The 19,634-nt window shown below is 39.3% G+C and overlaps 1 protein-coding gene across 1 annotated transcript in view; it reads right to left on the reverse strand.

Annotated features, from left to right (window-relative positions):
• drosha (drosha ribonuclease III) overlaps positions 1-19,634 on the reverse strand; it is a 123,432-nt gene that overhangs the window by 34,861 nt on the left and 68,937 nt on the right. The window contains exons 23-24 of the mRNA XM_007565032.2: positions 16,857-16,927; positions 7,288-7,332 (exon numbers count right to left, since the gene is read on the reverse strand). Of these exons, the coding sequence (XP_007565094.1) occupies positions 7,288-7,332; positions 16,857-16,927 (116 nt within the window). The remainder of the gene's footprint in view (positions 1-7,287; positions 7,333-16,856; positions 16,928-19,634) is intronic.

Raw genomic sequence — 19,634 nt, forward strand, 5'->3', positions numbered from 1 at the left:
TGATGGATGGATGAGTCTGTGCCTCCTTTCAGGCGTTCCTCAGTTAAACAGTTTTTATGCTCAGATAAATTCAACCTGAGGGCCGCCGGGCTGGTGATGAAGAAGAAACGTCTTCATTATTTAAAACCAGTCCTCCCAGTCCTCCCAGTCCTCCCAGTCCTCCCAGTGCAGTGCTGTGCTTGGTGCCATTTGCATATCTTTACCTCTAATCAAACAGATGATCTGCAGCAGACGGAGCCGCTCAGTCATTCATTCAATCAGCTCCTTTTACCTCTCTGGCATTTCTTACAGTCGATTCATCTGGTGACTCACAAGTACAGAAAGTCACCTGTTCATCAAAGACGAGCAACCACCGCTGCAATTAAAAATTATTCCAGTAATCGATTAATGGTGAAGAAAATGGCTTATCCGACAGATTTTTCATGCATCGACTTAATCCTTGTATTATCCAATATCAGAAATACATTAAAAGATGCAAATAAACAAATTCTTTCCTTAACCCTCCTGCGACCTTAAGAGTCGGGGTCGCACTGACACTTTTGTTTGTTTTTCCATTGTGTGGTTTCGGGCACTGACGGTCTGACGGGGCAATGCCGACCGTGACATTCACCGCGCTCCTCATGAGCGTCGCTCTAAAACTACAGGAAGGTTAAATGAGAAAAAACATTTTATTGATTAAAATGCTATAATGTTCCTGTAGTGAATCTGAGCTGGATGAAACTAAGGAGTTTTGGCCAAGACATATTTTTACGCAGAAAGGGGTTTTCATCTTTGTACAGTTTGGTTTATTTTATTTTATTTTATTTTTTTAGCAAAATTGCCTTTTTTGAGTGTATGCTCTAGTTAATTATTAAATCACTAAATTTGCCGATTTCAACAATTGATTAATCTCGATTAATTGTTTGAGCCCCATGAGTAACTGTGTGACTTTCATTGTTATTTTGCATGTAATAAAGATAAAATGCTCTCAGTCTTTCACCACAATATTTGCTCATGACTAAGCTCATTAAATAAGGAATTGTGATTCTTAAATAGTCAAAAAAAAGTAAATAAATAAATGCATGCAGACGTTCTTATGGGGCATTAATTAAGCTGCTGGAATCGTCTAATTGGTCTCTGTGTGGAGCAACTGTTAGCTTGACCAAAACATATTTTCCAGAAGAAATCCATGCAATTTCTCGAGGACATCCAAAGATAACTGAAGCACATTTATCTGACCTTCTGCTGCTTTGTTCTCCCAAACACACCAGATCAAGGCTCTTCAGAAGATCCTTTATTTTCCCAACATTTCTTTTTGTCTGCGCTCTCTTAAAGCATCATTTTTCAAAATCTCCCATGGCAAGCCGGCGAGCAGAGCAGAGATGTATTTTTAAACCGAGTATTTTAATTGGAGCGCTGCCGGTAATGTCATGGTTCCATCTTCCGGCACGTACCGAGAAACATTTCATTCCTGCCTCTCTTTTTTTTATATAAATTCCCTCTGTTAATTAACGCGAGGCGTTTAAATGTCATGAATCACAACTAACAACATCTGACGAGTTCAGCACTCACAGGAGCTAGCTATCCTTCGGGGGAATGGCCAGGAGCAAGGCTTCAAACGAAGCAAAGAGAGGATGAGGAGGAGAGGGGGGAATCAACAGAAGCAATGAGGAAATAAATAAATATAAAAATGTTTGAAACGCCTTCAAAGCATCACTTTCAGAGTCCAAAACGAAGGAGGAATCAGAGCTGCGGCACCAACAAGCTCGACACTCGTGTACCCCCCTGATAAACCGAAGGAGAAATTTTGTAATCCGCACTCGACGTAAATGACGTTCTGCTAAATTATCCTGGAGAGCTTGTCTGTGCGCTGGGTGTTGGTGGGATCAACTGGAAACACGAGGAAGTGCCTGTAAACCGCGAGGCGCCCCACATCCCTCCGCGGGGCGCGGCGGTGGCAAGCCCGGCGCATGCCAAAGATGTGTGCACGCGTAATTACACATGCCGTGGCGAGCTGCCACCGCCGTCAGCTCAAACCTCATTAGGGCAGCTCCTCTTTCACTTCTTCCTCCCCGTCTTGGTGGGGAAGGAAATTAGGTTACACCTTGTTACCCTTCAGCAACAATTTTTGGGCTTCATGTTGTAACTTTGGGAGCTTTCAACACTCATGAAAAAATATGTTTATAATGACGAGGGAAGAACGGCTTTAGATTGCTTCAGATTCCAGCATGTGATGTTTCTTCACGCACACGCAGAGGAAAAGACGCCAGAAAACAGGAGAGCCTGGTCCAGTTTGGATGCAAACTGGTAAAAAGTGATGGAACTGAATTAACTAAGAGAGATCAAACCTTAGTTTTAGATCCACTGCACAAAAATACCAAACTTTGTCCCTTTATGTGACATTAAAGGTGACCTATTATGTTTCCTTGAACAGGTTAGAATAGATTTACCTAAGAAAACATAATTACATTTTTTAAAAAGAAAATCATTGTTAGATAATGAGATTTTAGACGAAGTGAGATGTCTTAGGACCTCTTTTGACTTTAAATCCAAATAAGATGCACTCACATGAAAATGGGTGCAAACAGAAGCAAAACTATACAACCGTACAGCTTTGAAAAGCAGAAGTGGAGCCTTCTGCACAACCAGAATATAGCAAGTGGTTTCTGGATGGTAAATGCAAAATAAATCACATCACTTTTCCAGCAGCCATTAAACAGCGGTACAACCAGCTGACCAAAGGTGATGGAGCTATGCTTGGGTTTCTAGGTAACTGCGTGGTGCCTGTTGATTGTTACTCAAAGGTTTTTGAAATGACTCATTTTCAAGACACTAACAAACATAAACTGATTGCCAAAAACCGACCGGGCAGTTTTGTGTAAGCGTTTGTTTTTAGAAGCTGTAGAAACCCAAATGGAATAGAAAAGCCTACAAAAAGTTAATTTTGCATTTCTCATTAAGCCAGACTAAACTTTTCCTGTCCAAGGTCAGTTGAGATTAAACAAATTCCTTCTACTTCCTAGATGTGAGGATGATGATGGGAAACTTTCCTAAAGACATATGTTCCCTGTAGTTTGGTACAATTGCCTTAAAACTATAACTTGGCTAAATTTTTTAGGGCATTTCCTTCCAAAGCAGCATGTTTCCACAGAGAAAACTGTTCCTGGAACAGGTTTGGGTTGTGCCGAGGGCTGCTGGTCGTTTTGGGAACCAAACATGCATCACCAACAGGGAAAAAACAGAGAAAGGAAAAGATGGCGGACATTTCTTTCTCTTCTCTTTGACTGGCCAATGGCTTCGTTTTTCACGCTGATTTTAATGATTCAAAATGCCGTCATAATGTTCTTTCCTCTTCTTTCCATCTTCACAACTGCAATGTTGTCCTAAAACCATCATTTCCATTTCACACCACATTTACAGTCTCCAACTTTGAAGTTTTTGTCCGTAATGTGATTTTTCATGTTGCTGCTTGACTCCTGGTTTCTTCCACTCGGAGCGGCGTTTCAGCACAACGTGGTGCAGAACTCATTTCACTGAATGCACACAGGCAACGTTTGTATTGCACATTTCGCCAAGGAAATCCAACGTGCTTCACATGATGAAGACAAAACATTACACTGCAGTGTTGTAAAGAAAGCAATAAAAAACTAGAATGCAGGTTAAATCAATGATGTTCCATTTAAGGCTACTCAAAAAGAAACGTGTGTTTAGCCTTGGTTTAAAAGAAGAGAGTGCATAATGACTCTTTCACAGCTTCAGCAAACTATCTTTACAAGGTCTTCTGCTTTTCTTCTGGGGTTGATTTTTTATAATTTTGGTATTGAACAACCACACGGCTCCCAGTTAATTCATAACTATGAATGATAATGAAGCTTGGAACTAAAATTTCAGTAAAGTACGAGTGGGTTTTGGTTGTATGAGGCGTACATCAACAGTTGAAACTAGACGTTTACACACGGCAAATAAAAATAAAAATGATTTTGGTAATTATAACTGATTTGAGAAATGTTTGGTCTAATTTAACTGTGAAGAGAGAAAAGGTGGATGTGTCTTTTTGTTTGGTGCATATGAACGGGGTTTTAAATGTATTTGTGCACAATTATAAGGAAACGTAAAAAAATAGATTCATAAGGTGAAAAAAACCTACAGATTTTCATCTTTAGCCTCTTTGCTGGCGAGTCACGCACTCGGGAACTTCAACATATGTAATGGAGTTTTGTCCTGCATTAAAAATCACGGTCTTCATGAATGATGCAGACTTTTTCCTGTTTTGAGCTCCATTCATCTGATCCGCCATCAGTCCATAAAACCTTTGAAAAATCGGCCTTCAGATAGTTCTTGGTGTTCGGTGGTGGTCAGGTTTCCGCCCTGCCTTACCTTAAACTCTGAACACCTCACAGCAACGCTGCATTTCTGCAGCACCGATGGAGAATGGACTCCTCGTAGTTTCATGTTTGATTCTTCTCAAGTCTTTGGCAGTTAATTAGCATCTTTTTTTGCATGTATTTACAACAAAATGTTTGATGTTCCTGTGATCACACACCCATATATTAGCAATTTTAAGAGCACAGCATTCCTATGAAAGCCTTTTTTTTCCACTTTTTGAGATTTCAGTCAGTCAGTTTTTTAGTTCATTTTTGCCTGAGGAAGAGAAGCTGCCCAATAATCATGCACAACTTAATATAAGGTACTGATCTCCTTGGACCATGTCCTCCGTCATTAAACAAATCCACATCACCTGCCATGTTTAAACCCAGTAAGTATTCACATTTTTACAGTTTGGAGTTACTGATAATATAGCCAAAGCGAACACCTGCCTAAAATTTGACACTTCATCAAATAGAAAACTTTTGGCAATCCCAACTAACCTAAAAAAAGAAAGATTTGGTCTGATTAATGTCAGATAGAGATACAATCTATAAAAATAGATATGTTTCCACCGTCAGGTCTTCAGGGTTGAGCAATCTTATACAAGCAGCTGCAGGTTTCCAAAAGTTTAATGTTGCAACCAAAGCTAACAGCTAACCAAGCTAAAATTAGTTAACTAATTAAGTTAAGTTGTTAGCTCTCCAGCAGCTGATGAGCTATTCACCAAGGAAACAACTAGAGTTACACACACTCAGAAAGTCTCATTGCTAAGGCTTATGAGAACAGCTAAGCAAACAGCGACTGGAGCAAACACACAATTAGAGTGAATAATGACGCTCGCTTTACAGCTTCTGCAAACTATCCTCTCAGAGTCCTTTGCTTTTCTTCTGGGGTTGATTTTATTTTATTTTTTTACAATTTTATTATTGAACAACTACACTGCTACTGGTCAATTCATCATGATAATGAAGCATGGACCAAAATCTTCAATAAAGTACAAATGAGTTCTGGCTTTCTGAGGTGATTATCTGCAGTTGAAACAAGAAGTTTACACGCAACAAATAAAAAAAGTACATCCGCCTGTTTTTCCTCACTGTCTGGAACTAAATCAGACACAATGTCTGTAGTTTAAAGTCAGTTAAACTAAAATACAACTAACATAACCTAACAAACAGAAGTAATAGCTATTTGAGCTACAATGAACTCAAGTTACTCATGCTACCAGCTAAATAAGCTTAAGGTTATTTAAGCTAACAGGTATTACTCACACTATCGGTTACTTATGCTACTCATGTTATTGGTTAAATAAGCAAAATGTAACTTATGCTAACCACTACTCAAGCTAAAGGTCATTCATGCTATTAACTACACAAGGTAAGAGTCACTCAGGCCAACAGCTACCCAAGTTTGCAGTAAGTACAGCTAAAATCTACATAAGCCAACTGTAAGTCAAGCTAACAAACACTTAAGCTAAAGCTATTAAGGGTCAGAGCTACACACTCTCATAGCCAATCAAATTAAATCTTATTCATTCTAACATCAATTAACAGATACTGAACTTAACATTTACCCAAACAAATGGTAGGGAAAGCTAACAAACACCCAACAAATAAGAATCAGTGACTCAAGCTAACAGCTAGTTAGCTAACAGTGAGTAGGCTAACTGTTAGCCTACTCAGGCTAACAGTTATGGAAGGTAGCCACAACATAAAAACAGCTAACAGTTAACAATGGCAAAAGCAGGTATGGTAAAAACTACTCAGAAAATGTTGTATTATCTAAAATAAATCTCAAATGGTTAAAAGTTCTTATTACTTTTGGATCCAGCACTCACTTTGAGAAAATGTAAGTTCAGGTCATGTACAAGAACTGGATAGAAAAAAAGCTGGAAAAACAATAACTTCAGAAAACTTGTTGAAGTATTGATCAAAAGTAGTGCCAGAAAAAAAAACCCTACTAAAACAATGTAAAGTTATACACAATGCTGATTATTCCTGAGTTTAAAGGGCAGGATGCTATCAAGCTGCCATGCAGTTGGAACAGTTTACCAAGCCAATGTCAGGGGACCACCAGAGGAAACAGCAGCAGCATCCAGTGCAGTAATGAGGCTCCTGCTCTGAAGTGGCTAATGGAAGCAGACCTCGCACCGCAGAGCAGTGGCGGGTCGTGGGGTGGACCCACGGGGGTGCACCCCGCTCATGTACTCACTGCTGGGGACGGTGCAGCTCACTAGGAAAACGGAGTGCTGGCTGCAGTCGGTTAATCCTGAGCCCTGACAAGCTTAACAAAAACACCCAGGCTCTCTCTCTGAGTCTTTAACATTTAGAGGTGACAAATAGACGGATGAGGAGCCACACATGTACAGAAACAAGCTATTTTGGGCCAGACATGTAAAAACAAACATGTGGAAACGCTGAGACACTTTATAGCACATGCACTTACAGAGCTTAAACCCAAATCTCTGAGAAAGAAACGCTTTCTTCCTACAAACACATCAGAGAGAAAGATGCCTGGCGGTCCCTGGAGACCTCATGTGATTCGGGATCGTAATCCTGTTATGGCATCTTTGATCTCGTCTTCCAAATTCTAATTTCAAACAAACACTGCTGACATGTTCAGTGTTTCTTTGCGGAGCGTGGCAGTCAAAGTACAGCAGAGACGGTGACGACGCGGAGCGAGCGAAAGGGAGAAGCTAAGAGTGAAATGTTGCTGAAGAAGAGTAAATCAGAAAGAGGATTAAGGTCTTGACCAAAACCGGAAAGCAGCACAACAAAGCTGGTGGAAAACACTTTGACAGTTATAAAATGAATATCAGCCGTTGCAAAAAATAACAGCCTATGGGTTACCAGGAGACAATTTTCTCCAAATGGATGAGGTGAGTTTTAATGAGAGCCAACAGAAACCAAATAAACATCAATAATAAATCGCATCTCAACCAACCTGCAGGGGGTGAGGTGGGTAGTGGAGCCAGACCTCCCGCAGGTCCTGTGAAGACAGAAACAAAGATGAGGAGTAAGGCAGAAGAAATTCATGGCGTGAAGGTCTTCCAAGTTCGAGGTTATAAATAACACAGCTTTAAAAAAGTAAACAAATTAGGAAATTATCAATGAAAAAATAGACTGAAGGTGAAAAAGTCTGATTGCTCTTCAAAAACTAATTTAATACACCTCAGTTCATCTTTCAAGCAAAGGGAAAATTACAAAAAGGATGTACATTTTATTTGAAGGTTGGTTGTGTGCAATAGTTGTCAGCAAAACAAATGTTTATCTTCACACCAGCATTCAGATTGACCTTAGTTTGAACCATCCAAAATAGTGCTGTAGTAGCTAGTAGCTACTTTAATGCTGTTTGGTATAAATAACTCTTTGCTGTTAGCTTTAAACTAGCAAACAATTACTCTAAAGCTAAAGTAGAAAATATAGAAAAAGCTAAAAGTTATTTCTATCATCAACTACTTAAGCAACTCAAGCTAATAATGTTCCTACCAACATACTAGCTGTTGGCCTAATTATGCTAAATGCAATTATTGCTAACAGCTACTCCAGTAGAATTTTCTAAAATGGTAATAGTTATTTCCACTGATGGATGCTGAAGCTAACAGCTAATCAGGCTAGCAGCTATTCATGTTTAATGCTACTCAAGCTAGGTGATAATAGAGCTAATTATTTGCATCAACAATTACTTATGCTAACAGTTACTCAAGCTAGTAATTAGAAAAGTGAAGCAGATTTAGCTGAGCGCACATTAGCTTGGTAACCTTTTTAACAGAGTAGCTGTTAGGAAAAGTAACTATTAGCTTCATTGTCCCATAAGAATATCTGTTTTTCAAAAATCTTTCCCCAGAGATTGTACACAACATTCAGAGTGACTTTGTTGAATGTGTATATTCTTAAAAGAATCACGCTAACAGCTACTCTGAAGCCAACACCTCTTTCGATCATTAACTATTTACGCTACTCAAAGTAATAACTTTTCCTACCAACATACCGGCTGTTGGCCGGAGCATGCTAAATGTTATTACTACCTTAGCTTCTCCAGCTAAAACCCACACAAGCTAAGATCTGCTAGCACAAGCAATTCCTTGAGCCAACAATTTTTTATCATGATAACGGTTTCTACTAATGGATGCTGAAGCTAGTAACTATTCAGTCAAGTGGCTATTTATGTTAAATGTTAGTCAAGCTAGACGCTAAGAAAGCTAACTATTGGCATCAAAAACTACTTGATGTCAATTTTCCCTGTGGGGATTAATAAAGTATATTCATTCATTCATTATGCTAACAGTTACTCAAGTTAATAATTAATTCCCTATTGTTAGATGTATTTAAACCATCCACCTAGGTGCAGCAGGTGTAGCTGAGCTCCCTTTACCTTGGTGGCCCTTTAGCCGTTTAAGTCGTTAGCTTGATATTCCCATGAGAATCTCCGTTTCCCACAAAGTTAGCATGTTCTCTCTGTACCTGTGTGGGTTTTCTCTGGGTACTCCGGCTTCTTCCCAGAGTTCAAAAACATGACCATTGGGTTAACAGGTTACCCTAAATTGTCCTCAGCAGAGGACGTGTCCCTCTGTTGCCGTGGCAACCTGTGTACCCCACCTCTCATCCAATGGAGACTGGAACCTGCCCCTCCACAACCAAGCATGGATAAGTGGGCAAAGATAAGTTATTTAATACATATTTTACTGAATGTTTTGAGTTTTAGTAAGTTATTGGGAACAAGTGGTGAGGAAAAAAACCATCCTACAGCTGGTACAATGGACATCTTTATCTGCACACTATGCATTTCATCTCATTTTCTGATACCGTCAGTACTCAGAACTGACAACGCACTGCAGAGATGGTAAACGGGAGGTTGTGAGGTGTATCTGAGTGGAAAACACAGCATGTTGCTGACAGGCGGGTTGGTAGGCTGTAGCTTTGGGAGGTATATTTTCTCCAGGGAGAAACACACTTTGTCTACCTTTCCTGAGGAGGCAAATGCGTACAAAAATCAACAAGTTTCTTCAACGTTGCTCAGAGGTAACTTTATAGATTAAATGGAAAAGAGATGGAGGGCTGGGAAAGCATACAGTACCAAGGGAGAGGGGGGAGAGTAAGTGCTCAAGCTGTTGCCAAGGAGAAAGGAGCAAAAGGCAGTTTTATGCTCTAATGTTGAGTGATTCATACATAGTGGTACAGAGAAGTGGACAGGTCCTCTAAAGCACAGTATCACTCAGGTGTTTAAAAGGTTCAAGAAGATAAACTTTAAAATGCAATGGACAGGAGGGTGTGTGTGGCCATTGGTATTGAGTGGGAGCCTCATTTTCTCAACACACCCAGCTGGCAGCCCATCGCCTTGAGCAGCCAATGAAAAATTCATGACGGCGGTCAATACGTTTGAGTGAATGCTTCCTTTTGGTTGCCTGTATCCAAGATTGGGACTGGAGGTGGAAGGCGCCGGATACATGGCGTTGCTTGTGAACAAAAGACTCTCTGGCTGTGGAGATCACTTAAAGACCATCGATAGCACCGGCTAATGGATCTCATGTTATCACAGCCTTGTTTCAGTCACAGTATTGGTTCTAAAAAAAAAACAAAACACACACACACGACTGTAACGCAATCTAAAACATGTGCACACACAAGAAGGAACTGCAAAGGGAAGCAAAGGAGAGAAACAAATGGATGCAGTGAAGTACATACGAGACGAATCGGCTTGTGATCAGGGTTTTTGATTAAAACTAATCCACAGGGCGCACACGAGCCACCCACATGCCGCATATAGACCTGAACAGCTAATGTTTCAATTACAGCCATCCTAAAGACAAGGCAGACGATGATTAAGCCGGCATCGAGTGGGGCATTTCAGAATAACAATATTTTTACTCTTTTCTTCTTTCTCTCTCTTCCAGCAGAAGGAAGGTGTAATTACTGGGGCCACAAATCATCATGTGCAGCAGCTGAATCACAGCCGTTTGGAAGATTTACCTCTGGTTACAAACAAGGGGGGGAAATAGTCAACTGCACAGTTTATAATACAAGTGAAAAAAATTAGATGCAAAATTAAAAGTGGTATAGTGCAATCACCTGTCATCTACAGGGGATATTAAAAGATTTCTGTGATGTAAAATGAGACCATTATAAGTCATTTATATGTTTAATGTGGCCCATAACCTGTTCAAGCAAATTCAAATATTTTAGAGAAATATAATCTTTAATACCTTTTGTGCTCTACTTGCATTCCTGAACTGTTTAGCAATTAAAGTCAATATCGGTTGTTTTTATGGAGCAAAATAAAATGTAAAAATAGATTTATTTTAAATATGCAACGTCTACTGGTGTTGGATTTTGTTTTGTTTTTTTTGTTTGTTTTTGTACAAATTCATTAAAATTGTTTAAAAAAAAATCTAACTGGATTACTTTTGGTGCAAATTCACTAAAAATGTTCTAATCCATCTAATGAAACTGTAGCTTAACAGCAAAGTTAGACATGTCTTCACCCAATATGAAAAAGGTAAACATTTTTTGAAAGATTTCATCGTCGAGTGAGTTGTAGTTCAAATGTAATCAAATTATTAAAAACTACAGAAAAAAAATAAGCCGATGAAATGTGAACGGGCAAGATTTTATCAGCACGTGAAGTTATACAAAACAGAATAAACATGTAAAAACAATATTAGCTCACAGTTCAGGTCTAGCGATGGTTATGAATAAGGAGGACAAACTTCCTGTGAGTTTTGTCAGCAAACGGTTGACTTGTTTATGTTTTGTTTCTCTTTGTACCAATAACTTCATCCCTTCAGGTAGAAAGTGACAAAATAAAAACTTTGCTCATATTTGGTAAAACTCTGCAAACTGCGTGGGAGACATTTGCAAAAACACAAAAGAGCAATGATGTCTACAACACATGACAGAAAGAAGTTTAGTAAGCGCAGGTCTTGAATCAGGAATCAGTTTTAGCTCAAACTTTGGCCTCACAAGCAGGCTGAACAGCCCACAGCGCCCCACCTGCCCTCCCTGCCGAACCGGACCGCCCCTGGGACTGAAGGCCATCTACCACTTCTTCTCTGACAAGGTCCAATGCTCCCTGACAAATTGGTCTCCTGCTGCAAGCTGCCAATCAATCCATCAAACGCGGTATTGCGGCGGGAAGGTCGATAGAAGATGGCACTGCTGATCAATACGAACATAAAAGGAGTCCAAAGAGCTTTCTGTCAGCGAACAGTCGAGGTGCCGTTTTAAATTTCCCTACTATGAAATTTCCAGTGCTTGAAACAGTGAAAGCGAACGAGAAAATGACTTATTTTGTAAGATATTAGCAAGGAAGGACTCATTTTATTAGCATATTGATAAAATGATGGTTCTGTTACTGAACTAAGTCTTGGGTCTGAAGAGTTCAATGAAGATCACACTGCAAAAACAGAAAATCTTACCAAGTATAAATATCTTGGTACACTTGAATTAAGACAAAACTAGTAATTTTTCAGCAGGACAAAATATTGATCCATTGGCAGATTATTGCAACTACAACACAGGAAAATGTCTCATTAGAAGTGAAATAATTTGCCAGTGGAACTAAAACATTTTTTAACTTTTTCCCCAGTATGTAGCTGAAAACTTAGTTTTAAGTTAGTTTTGTCTGATTTTAAGTGTAGTAAGATATTTGCACTAGAAACTAGACAATAAAACTTGGTAAGATTTTGTTTTTCGGTGCCTTGCTGACTCATTTTTTCCATTTCAGAAACAAAAAAAATCTCCATGAAGCAGGAAGAGGAAACGAAGCCAGCTGGAAACCATTTTGTTTATTGTGCCCACCTGTGAAAAAAAAGCCCGTCACAATGCCGTATTTCCAAAAAAGTCATTATCCCAGCACCATGGTGACCGCCATAGTTGTCACAGCAACCTTTGTGCAGTTTGGTGTTTGGAGGTGCATGTGTCTGCGCGGCAGTGTTAATGAAATCCAACAGATTAGCCCATGGGCGTCCAGAGAGACCATTATTGTGATTGCCCCTAAAAGAGGCACTTCCCTCAGGTCGGAACGGTGGCATTAACGTCTCCGACGCAATATCGCCGTCGAGTCCAGGTTGGGAGCAATCGAGCAGCTTCCCCCTGAAGATGACGCCTCCTGCCTCTCCGTCGACGCTTTAATAACCTCCACAGTAATGTCATTAGCAAATTAGCATGTATTGTCTCCTCCAGGCTTCCGTGTGCAATGAGGCTAGATTCCATCTGAGGCGACATAAAGGCCTGTTGTTTTGGGAACCGGAGCCTGGGAAAGGTGATGTGCTGGGAGGGAAAACTGTGGGGACGGAAATAGACGGTTTGGCTCCCGCTATGAATGCCAAACTGATTAGAGGAAGCAGGGAAACAAGAACAGTGGAGCCAGGTGAGAATTAAACATGGATGTTTGGTGTAATTGAGTGTTTAGATCAAATGTGTGCACATTTTTGTGCCAAGATAATGAGGTAGGACACAAAAATATCTATGTTTTGTATTAAAAAACATAATAGTTTGACATATCAAAACTGTAAATTTTAAGATTACTGAATAAAAAAGATTAAGCCTTTTAGAAATACATTAAAATATGCAATTAAACGGATAATTTTAAAAATAACATTGATTTGCCCAGAATGCAGTAACATTTCTTTACTAAACTTTTGTAGCAAATGATGGATCTGCAGCTAAAGAAATACTTTTTCCCAGCATGTGAAAATCTCAGCCTTTTCTAATCAACTTAATATCAATACAGCGTAGGATTAATCTGTTGATTATTGATTTGTTTAACCAATTATAATTATTGGAAAGTAAAAGCCACCATTTTCTGTATGCAACATATTTTCTATTTTTGTTCTTTGCTCATCTTAAATGCAGAATGTATATATTTTTATACAGTATTTTTTTAAGTCTGTAAACTCCAGTTAGCAACTAATCGATTACTAAATTAGACGGTTATTTTGATATTTAATTTATCACAATTATTGCGATTAGTCGTTTCGGTTAAAATGCTGAAGCTTTTGTTTGATGAGGCATTAATTTATTGTTCCTTTTTCACATACATTTCACTTTTAATTTACTGTGTAAAATGGATGATTCTGGTTCTGCATCCAGAACCTTCTGGTTCTGGTTCTCCATGTTTGGTTCTGCACCCAGAACCAGAACCAAACATGGAGAAGCAGCATTCAGCTTCTATGCACCACGAATCTGGAACAAACTTCCAGAAAACAACAGAACTGCTGAAACACTGAAAATTCCACCGGCTTAGATTTACTTTTGAACCATAATAAATGAAGATTGACCAACATACTTCAGGTGTATTGATTATTCTTGACTAAATGTAATGTTTGTTTATTGGTTTTTACAACTGTTGTTTGTATGATGTTGCTTTTGCTTGTTTTCACGATGTAAAAACAAACTTTGAGCCGCAGTGTTGCTGAAATATTCTAGAAAATAAACTTGATTTATTGATTGGAGGGACCAATGGACTCATCCTATACATTTTTATTCAACTTTAATTTTTCAGATTGTGTCAGTCTTGTTTAAAATAATGTCCTTATTTCTCTCTATGTTAATGATTTGCACCAGAACAAGTTCTTCCAGCTGGCGATGTGAAGCATCTCTTAAGGTAAAGTCACAACAGACTGTTCCACAGGAGGAAAAGATGTAAAGATGTAAAGGAAAAATCGCCAGAGCAGCAAAAAATCTCCACAGTTTGATAGAGAAAAATGTAAAGTGCTTCAGTTTCGCACCTCATCTCATTAGTTTCAGTAATGTGCTGTGTAAAGAGCCTTTCTGCAGAGTTGGAGTGGAAGTGCAGCAGGATCCAAGCGGCTTGTGTGGATCTCAGAGCCTGGCTGTCCGTCTCTGTTCCCCACCCCCGTAGCCATCGCACCCCGCCACACGGCTGGTGTTTGGCTTTCTGGTCTTTTGTCCATCTGCCTCCTCTCGGCTTTGTGTGACAGAACAGCCATCAGGAGGATTCAGCAGGGGGCTGACAAGCCACACTATTTCAATCCTCCATCTGAATGTCTGAGGATCTCAAACTGGAGTTGAAAACAATCTCAACTTCTTCTCAATTTGTTGCAAACAAGTGAGTCATTTGTTGAATGCAATTTCAGTTCTTTTCCTGCGAGGCACAGGTAGGATTTTTATTTTTAATACTCTCTATGGGTGTGGAAAATGCCATTACTAACCAATATATAACATTTGTTTTTCAAAAATGTGGATTTTGGTGCGGAATGACAGAATTCCCTCTTAAAGAGTCTTTCTTACAGAACCAAGATTGGAGAAACGAGGCAGAAGGAAGGAAAGAGATTGGCTCATCGTTGCATCTTTATGCACCTTGGGAACTTTTGCTCAACCTGAAGACCTAAAGGGCGTGAGGACAAAACAACTTCCTCTCACCATTGGCCATTAAGCCTGACAGAGTAGCTGTTAGCTTTCTTAGAAGTGGCTTGTCTCTGAGTTAGTTAGCATAAGAGTTAGCATGATTCTGAGTAGCTGTTAGCCTGATCAGAAACTAGCTTCACCCTCAGTTGCAATTAGCTTGACCTCAATTAGCCACTAGCTTGCATTAGCCTGAGTGAGTACAGGCTTTCTCCATGTTTCACCAACTCCTTTTTAAGACTTTTTAAGACCATTATGAATAAAATTTAAGACAAGAAATGTCAAGCTTTCTTGCCTAGAATGCTTCGTTTGAAAAAGAAGTGAGTCAATGGCAAATACGAATGTTGTCCAGCCAACTGGCAATAATTTACCTACCAATGATTGATGCTGAAAACTAGCTAGCAAGGGTTTGTTAGCAACTAGTTAGCAGTAACCTCAACTGCCTCAAGTCTGTGCATGACTCAAACTTTGGTGTTCATAAGTCACAAAGAAAAATAAACTACATGGAATATACAAGACTAATAGTCCTGCCTCAACAAAATTTAAAATCTCTGATCTACATATTTAAGGCCAACTTATATTTTTGAAATAAATTTAAGACATTTTCAGACCTTAGTTTTAAATATATGAATCTAATCAAATTTGAAGGATGCAAAACTTTCCTAGAAGTTAGCTGGACACTGAGTAGCAAGAGTCTTAGGAAGGCTAAACAATGCACAGCACATTTTTCAATTTTATTTTCAAAAACCAGAGAAAAATAGCATTATTTTCCTTCTGCTTCACAATTATGTGTCAAATGTGTCATCTTCAGTCCCATCATATCCCAGTGAAACAACTTTTGTTTCTAGTTGTATGTAGGAAACTGTTCAGTGGGTGTGGTTAGGTTTATGAATAGATGAAACTCCATCATCGCCCACAAAGCTTTGTGGTTAGTGGTTGTCAAGCTGTTTGCTTTAAAGAAACTAATCTGGATTCAGCAAGACTTCTGTGCAAAAATCATTAATATTTTTGTTTTTTTGGGTTTAGCAAAGCCAAAAAGAAAAGTTTTGATCTTCATAAATTACATAAAACACATAAAACGACCTGATTTATAACCGTTCTGTTTGCTTTTGTGGATTTTTCTGGTCCATCTGGAAGCATCCTCCCTCAACTATGACAACAATGCCTCCCACCATCAACGAGGCGTTCATTAATACAGTTTTTCATAAGATATTTTTATGTTTGTATATTTCTGTGATGTTTTTGCTGTAATATAAAGAAATTTCAGGTTTTTTTCTTTTTTTACCTCCCCATCCACATCTGTTGTGCAGCTCTGCAATAAAAAAATAAAATCTGTTCGAGTGAATCCCTCTTCATACAAACAGCCCTCAACTAAATCGTTTTTCTTGCCGACTCCCATGGCCCCGCGATGACAGTAAAAACAGAAGCAAGGGCGTTTCAGCACTCCAACACATTGGCTGCAAACTCAGAAGAGATTTGCAGTAAATTTAGCCAAGAGCAGAGACAAACAAGGCCAAATGTGTTCACAACTTCAGGGAAAACACACACACAAAAAAATAAATCAGCTCCAGTGCTAAATCTAATGCTGAAATATTGATCTGAATTCTGATGAAAGTAATCCACTCTACAGGGATAAGCGTCACTGATACCAATATGAATAAAAAGGTGTTGCTTGCAGATTCCTTCTTTTGTTTTCTGCTGGTTCTGGTCGGGTTGTGCCGGTTCTTGTTGGTGGGCGGCTCACAAACAACCTGAACCGCCAGTTCGCGCCGTACGCCGCTAATTGATTCATAGCGTTTCTGGCCGGGACAGACGCAAACACCGCTTCCTTCATCATTTATTCATGCTAGCTGATTTTACACACATGCAAACAACAGCAGGTGTCCAACAAAACTATTATCTCTGTTCCAGAATTGTGTTTGTTTTTTTTCCAAACAATGCTCAGGTTTTGTCCAGATCTTTCAAGGTTTGCCAGAACCTGCAGTGCGAAGGTTTGGCCAATTATTAGGAGGAGGTAATGTCTTCAACGGCAGCTTTCTCAAAAAATAAAGATATGAAGGAATTGGGTGTGCGCTGACTTTTTTTAAGACAAACTTTATTCTATCAGAGAGCAACAAAATTAACCTTTAAGGATTTTTCTGCACTCACCTCAGTGTTGAAAAGCAGTCGTCCGAAAAGCTGCCGGGCCTCCTCCAAGCCTCCCTCTAAATACACAGCCCCTAAAATACAAACAGCACCAACATTTATTACACAGTGATGTAAAACGCAAATATTGATACAATTACTATTAATGCAATTATTAATAGTTACTAAACAGCCATTTTCTTAAAAACCTCAGTTTACAACAGTCTTTTCATAACAAAGGACAACATTTTCCATAAAATGCTTTATTAAAAAAAGACATTAAATCTTATTTTGTGTCCGTTGTATTAAATGTATTAAAGTCAGAAATAACAAAACAGGAGCCTCTTAGGTTGCTGAATAAACAGTAAAAGATGAAAAGAATAAAATTTGTCAAACAGAAGGATGTTTATACAGAAGTACCATCCGTGGTTGGTACTTCTCACGTCTCTCAAAATAAACCGTATTTATTGCTATCTTACAGTTTTTCTTCGTTTTCCCTCCACCTTTCTATCATCATATCCTCGCCTTCGTGTCTCGGCTGAATCAGCGCCATTAAGTGATAACTTCAGGAGCTTTTCGAGTGTTTATATTTCAAAACAGAACCGCTTAAGGTCCATCTTTCATTGCGCACCGGACTCTGTTTGGACCGTTTCTCTTTACCGCTCCGCCGCCATCTTTAAATCCTGTATCAACAGCTCCGCTTAAGGACGACCATTGGCGCCCCCTGCTGGACGGCGGCCGAACTACAACACCGCAAAGAAGCGGACGCTGTTACTTAACCGATTGAAACTAATTTTAATGTGATGAAACATTAACCGTAAGTCGATTAATTGTTTGCACCCCAAACACCAACACTTTGATTTTACTTTTTGTCACTTTGCAGCCGAAGTATACAAGATATGTGGTATAATTTCTCTTATAGGCATTTTAGCGAGAAACTATCTCAAATAAATCTGCTATATTTAAGAAAGAAATACAGAAATTCCTAGAAGCAGTCTTCATAGTAAAATAACATTTAGATTTGGGATGCTACACTTGTGGAACTTGACTGAATATATTTGGATAATATTTATAAAAATATTTTATTTTGTTCAATTTGTGTCTTTAGGCGTATGTTTTGGATTTATGTTAGGGGTATCAGAGTAAAAGGGGACTCTGGGTGTATAAATATGCATTTTTTTCCCACTTTTTTAGATTTGTAAATGTATAAAACCAATCAGTCACTAAATTATGTTGATTTGTCACACAATGAAACAAAACCAATGGAGCAAATTTCCACCCAAACGCTTCATTTCTGCTGTTCAACATTCCTCAGCTCTTTCCTAAATGGAAAGCAGAAAATTAATTGAACTCAGTAATGAGTTGTAATTGCTTTATTAAAAGCAGGAGTGCATTTTTATTGCTTTTTGGCGGCAGGATGACCTCGGGGTTCCTGTGCGGACCCGCCTCCCTCCCACCAGCAGGAGGAGGCGTTTGCATCGGCCACAATGAGATGGAAGTGGTTGAGGTCACACAAACCTGACGCTTGAATTAAGAGGCACAAACTGAGCCTACACTGCATGTGCAGGCATGAATCTGTGTGAAATAAAACATCCAAGCCCACTCGGAGGGTTCTGCTCTTTGTGGCGCGCCTACACACTTGGACATGAATGATCTGCGCAGATGTTCTCTGAATCCAACTTGAATTGCAAGGTGAAAAGGAACACAGTGTGCATACAAAGAGAAAAACGGGGATGAAGGAAGGAATGTGAAATGTCTCTCCAGATGGGAATAACGCCGTAGCCTCTCTGGCACATCCTGATGCCTGTTTCTGTAATTCGGCTCCTCTTGTGTTCCTGCAGAAATCTGTGGAACCATCACGCTGCCTTAAAGCTGCACACAACTTCTAAACCATCACACTTAGGGCGGCTCATTCAATTTAGAAAGCAATAACCACCTGGCAAATTGGGTATACAATCGCGCGCTGGTTTTTATTATGAGCATAAATGAGGCGAGTGGAAATGGGGTGCGGCACGGTCGCGCGGGCCTAAACGCGCAAACTGCCTTCATGGCCGACATCAAAAACATATGAGGGATTCATCATCTGAGGAGGAGGGAAGGGGGACTGCTTTCAGATGGCTAACAGGCCATTTACGCACACACACAGAGAGGAGCTGAAGATGCAGCCTGCATCACCATGACCATAAAGAAACACAAACAAACTACCTCCAACAAAGACAAACACTAACACTCTGGCAGCATGTTTGTGTTTGTCTGCTTTCTTCGAAGCAAAACGGGAAATTACTCACAGCTACAGCAAGAATGTTGGTGAAATTCGATTAAAGGCGACAACTTCCTTCCTCGCATCCGCGAGTCAGTTTAATGCCGTTTATGAAAATAAAAAGAAACATTTTTATGCTCATGCAGTTTAATAAATCAAGACGAATCCACCATGATTTGGTCTTTATGGGCTTTGGAAACGGTTTCAACCTGAACCCCATGTACGGAAACGCAACAGATTCCAGGGTGACTTTAGTTATTATCTTTAAAAAAAGCCAAAATATACAGTTTAAAAAAGAAAGTGCACCCCGTGGTTCAACATCTTATTGGAGTCAGAAAACAGCTTCAGTTATTACAGATAGAAAATAGAGATCAGGTCTGAAATCTGGGTCTGCACTGCAAAACATCTAAATCTTACTAGTCAAGTTTCTAGTGTAAAAATTGTAGAAAACGTCAAATAATACTAAACGACCTTACTAGTAACTTTTCAGCCAGAAATAGCAGCTTGTTTATTTTTAAAAAGTACTACTTTCATTGGCAGAA

The sequence above is a fragment of the Poecilia formosa genome, unplaced genomic scaffold (assembly GCF_000485575.1).
Source record: "Poecilia formosa unplaced genomic scaffold, Poecilia_formosa-5.1.2 Scaffold171, whole genome shotgun sequence".
Lineage (NCBI taxonomy): Eukaryota > Metazoa > Chordata > Actinopteri > Cyprinodontiformes > Poeciliidae > Poecilia > Poecilia formosa.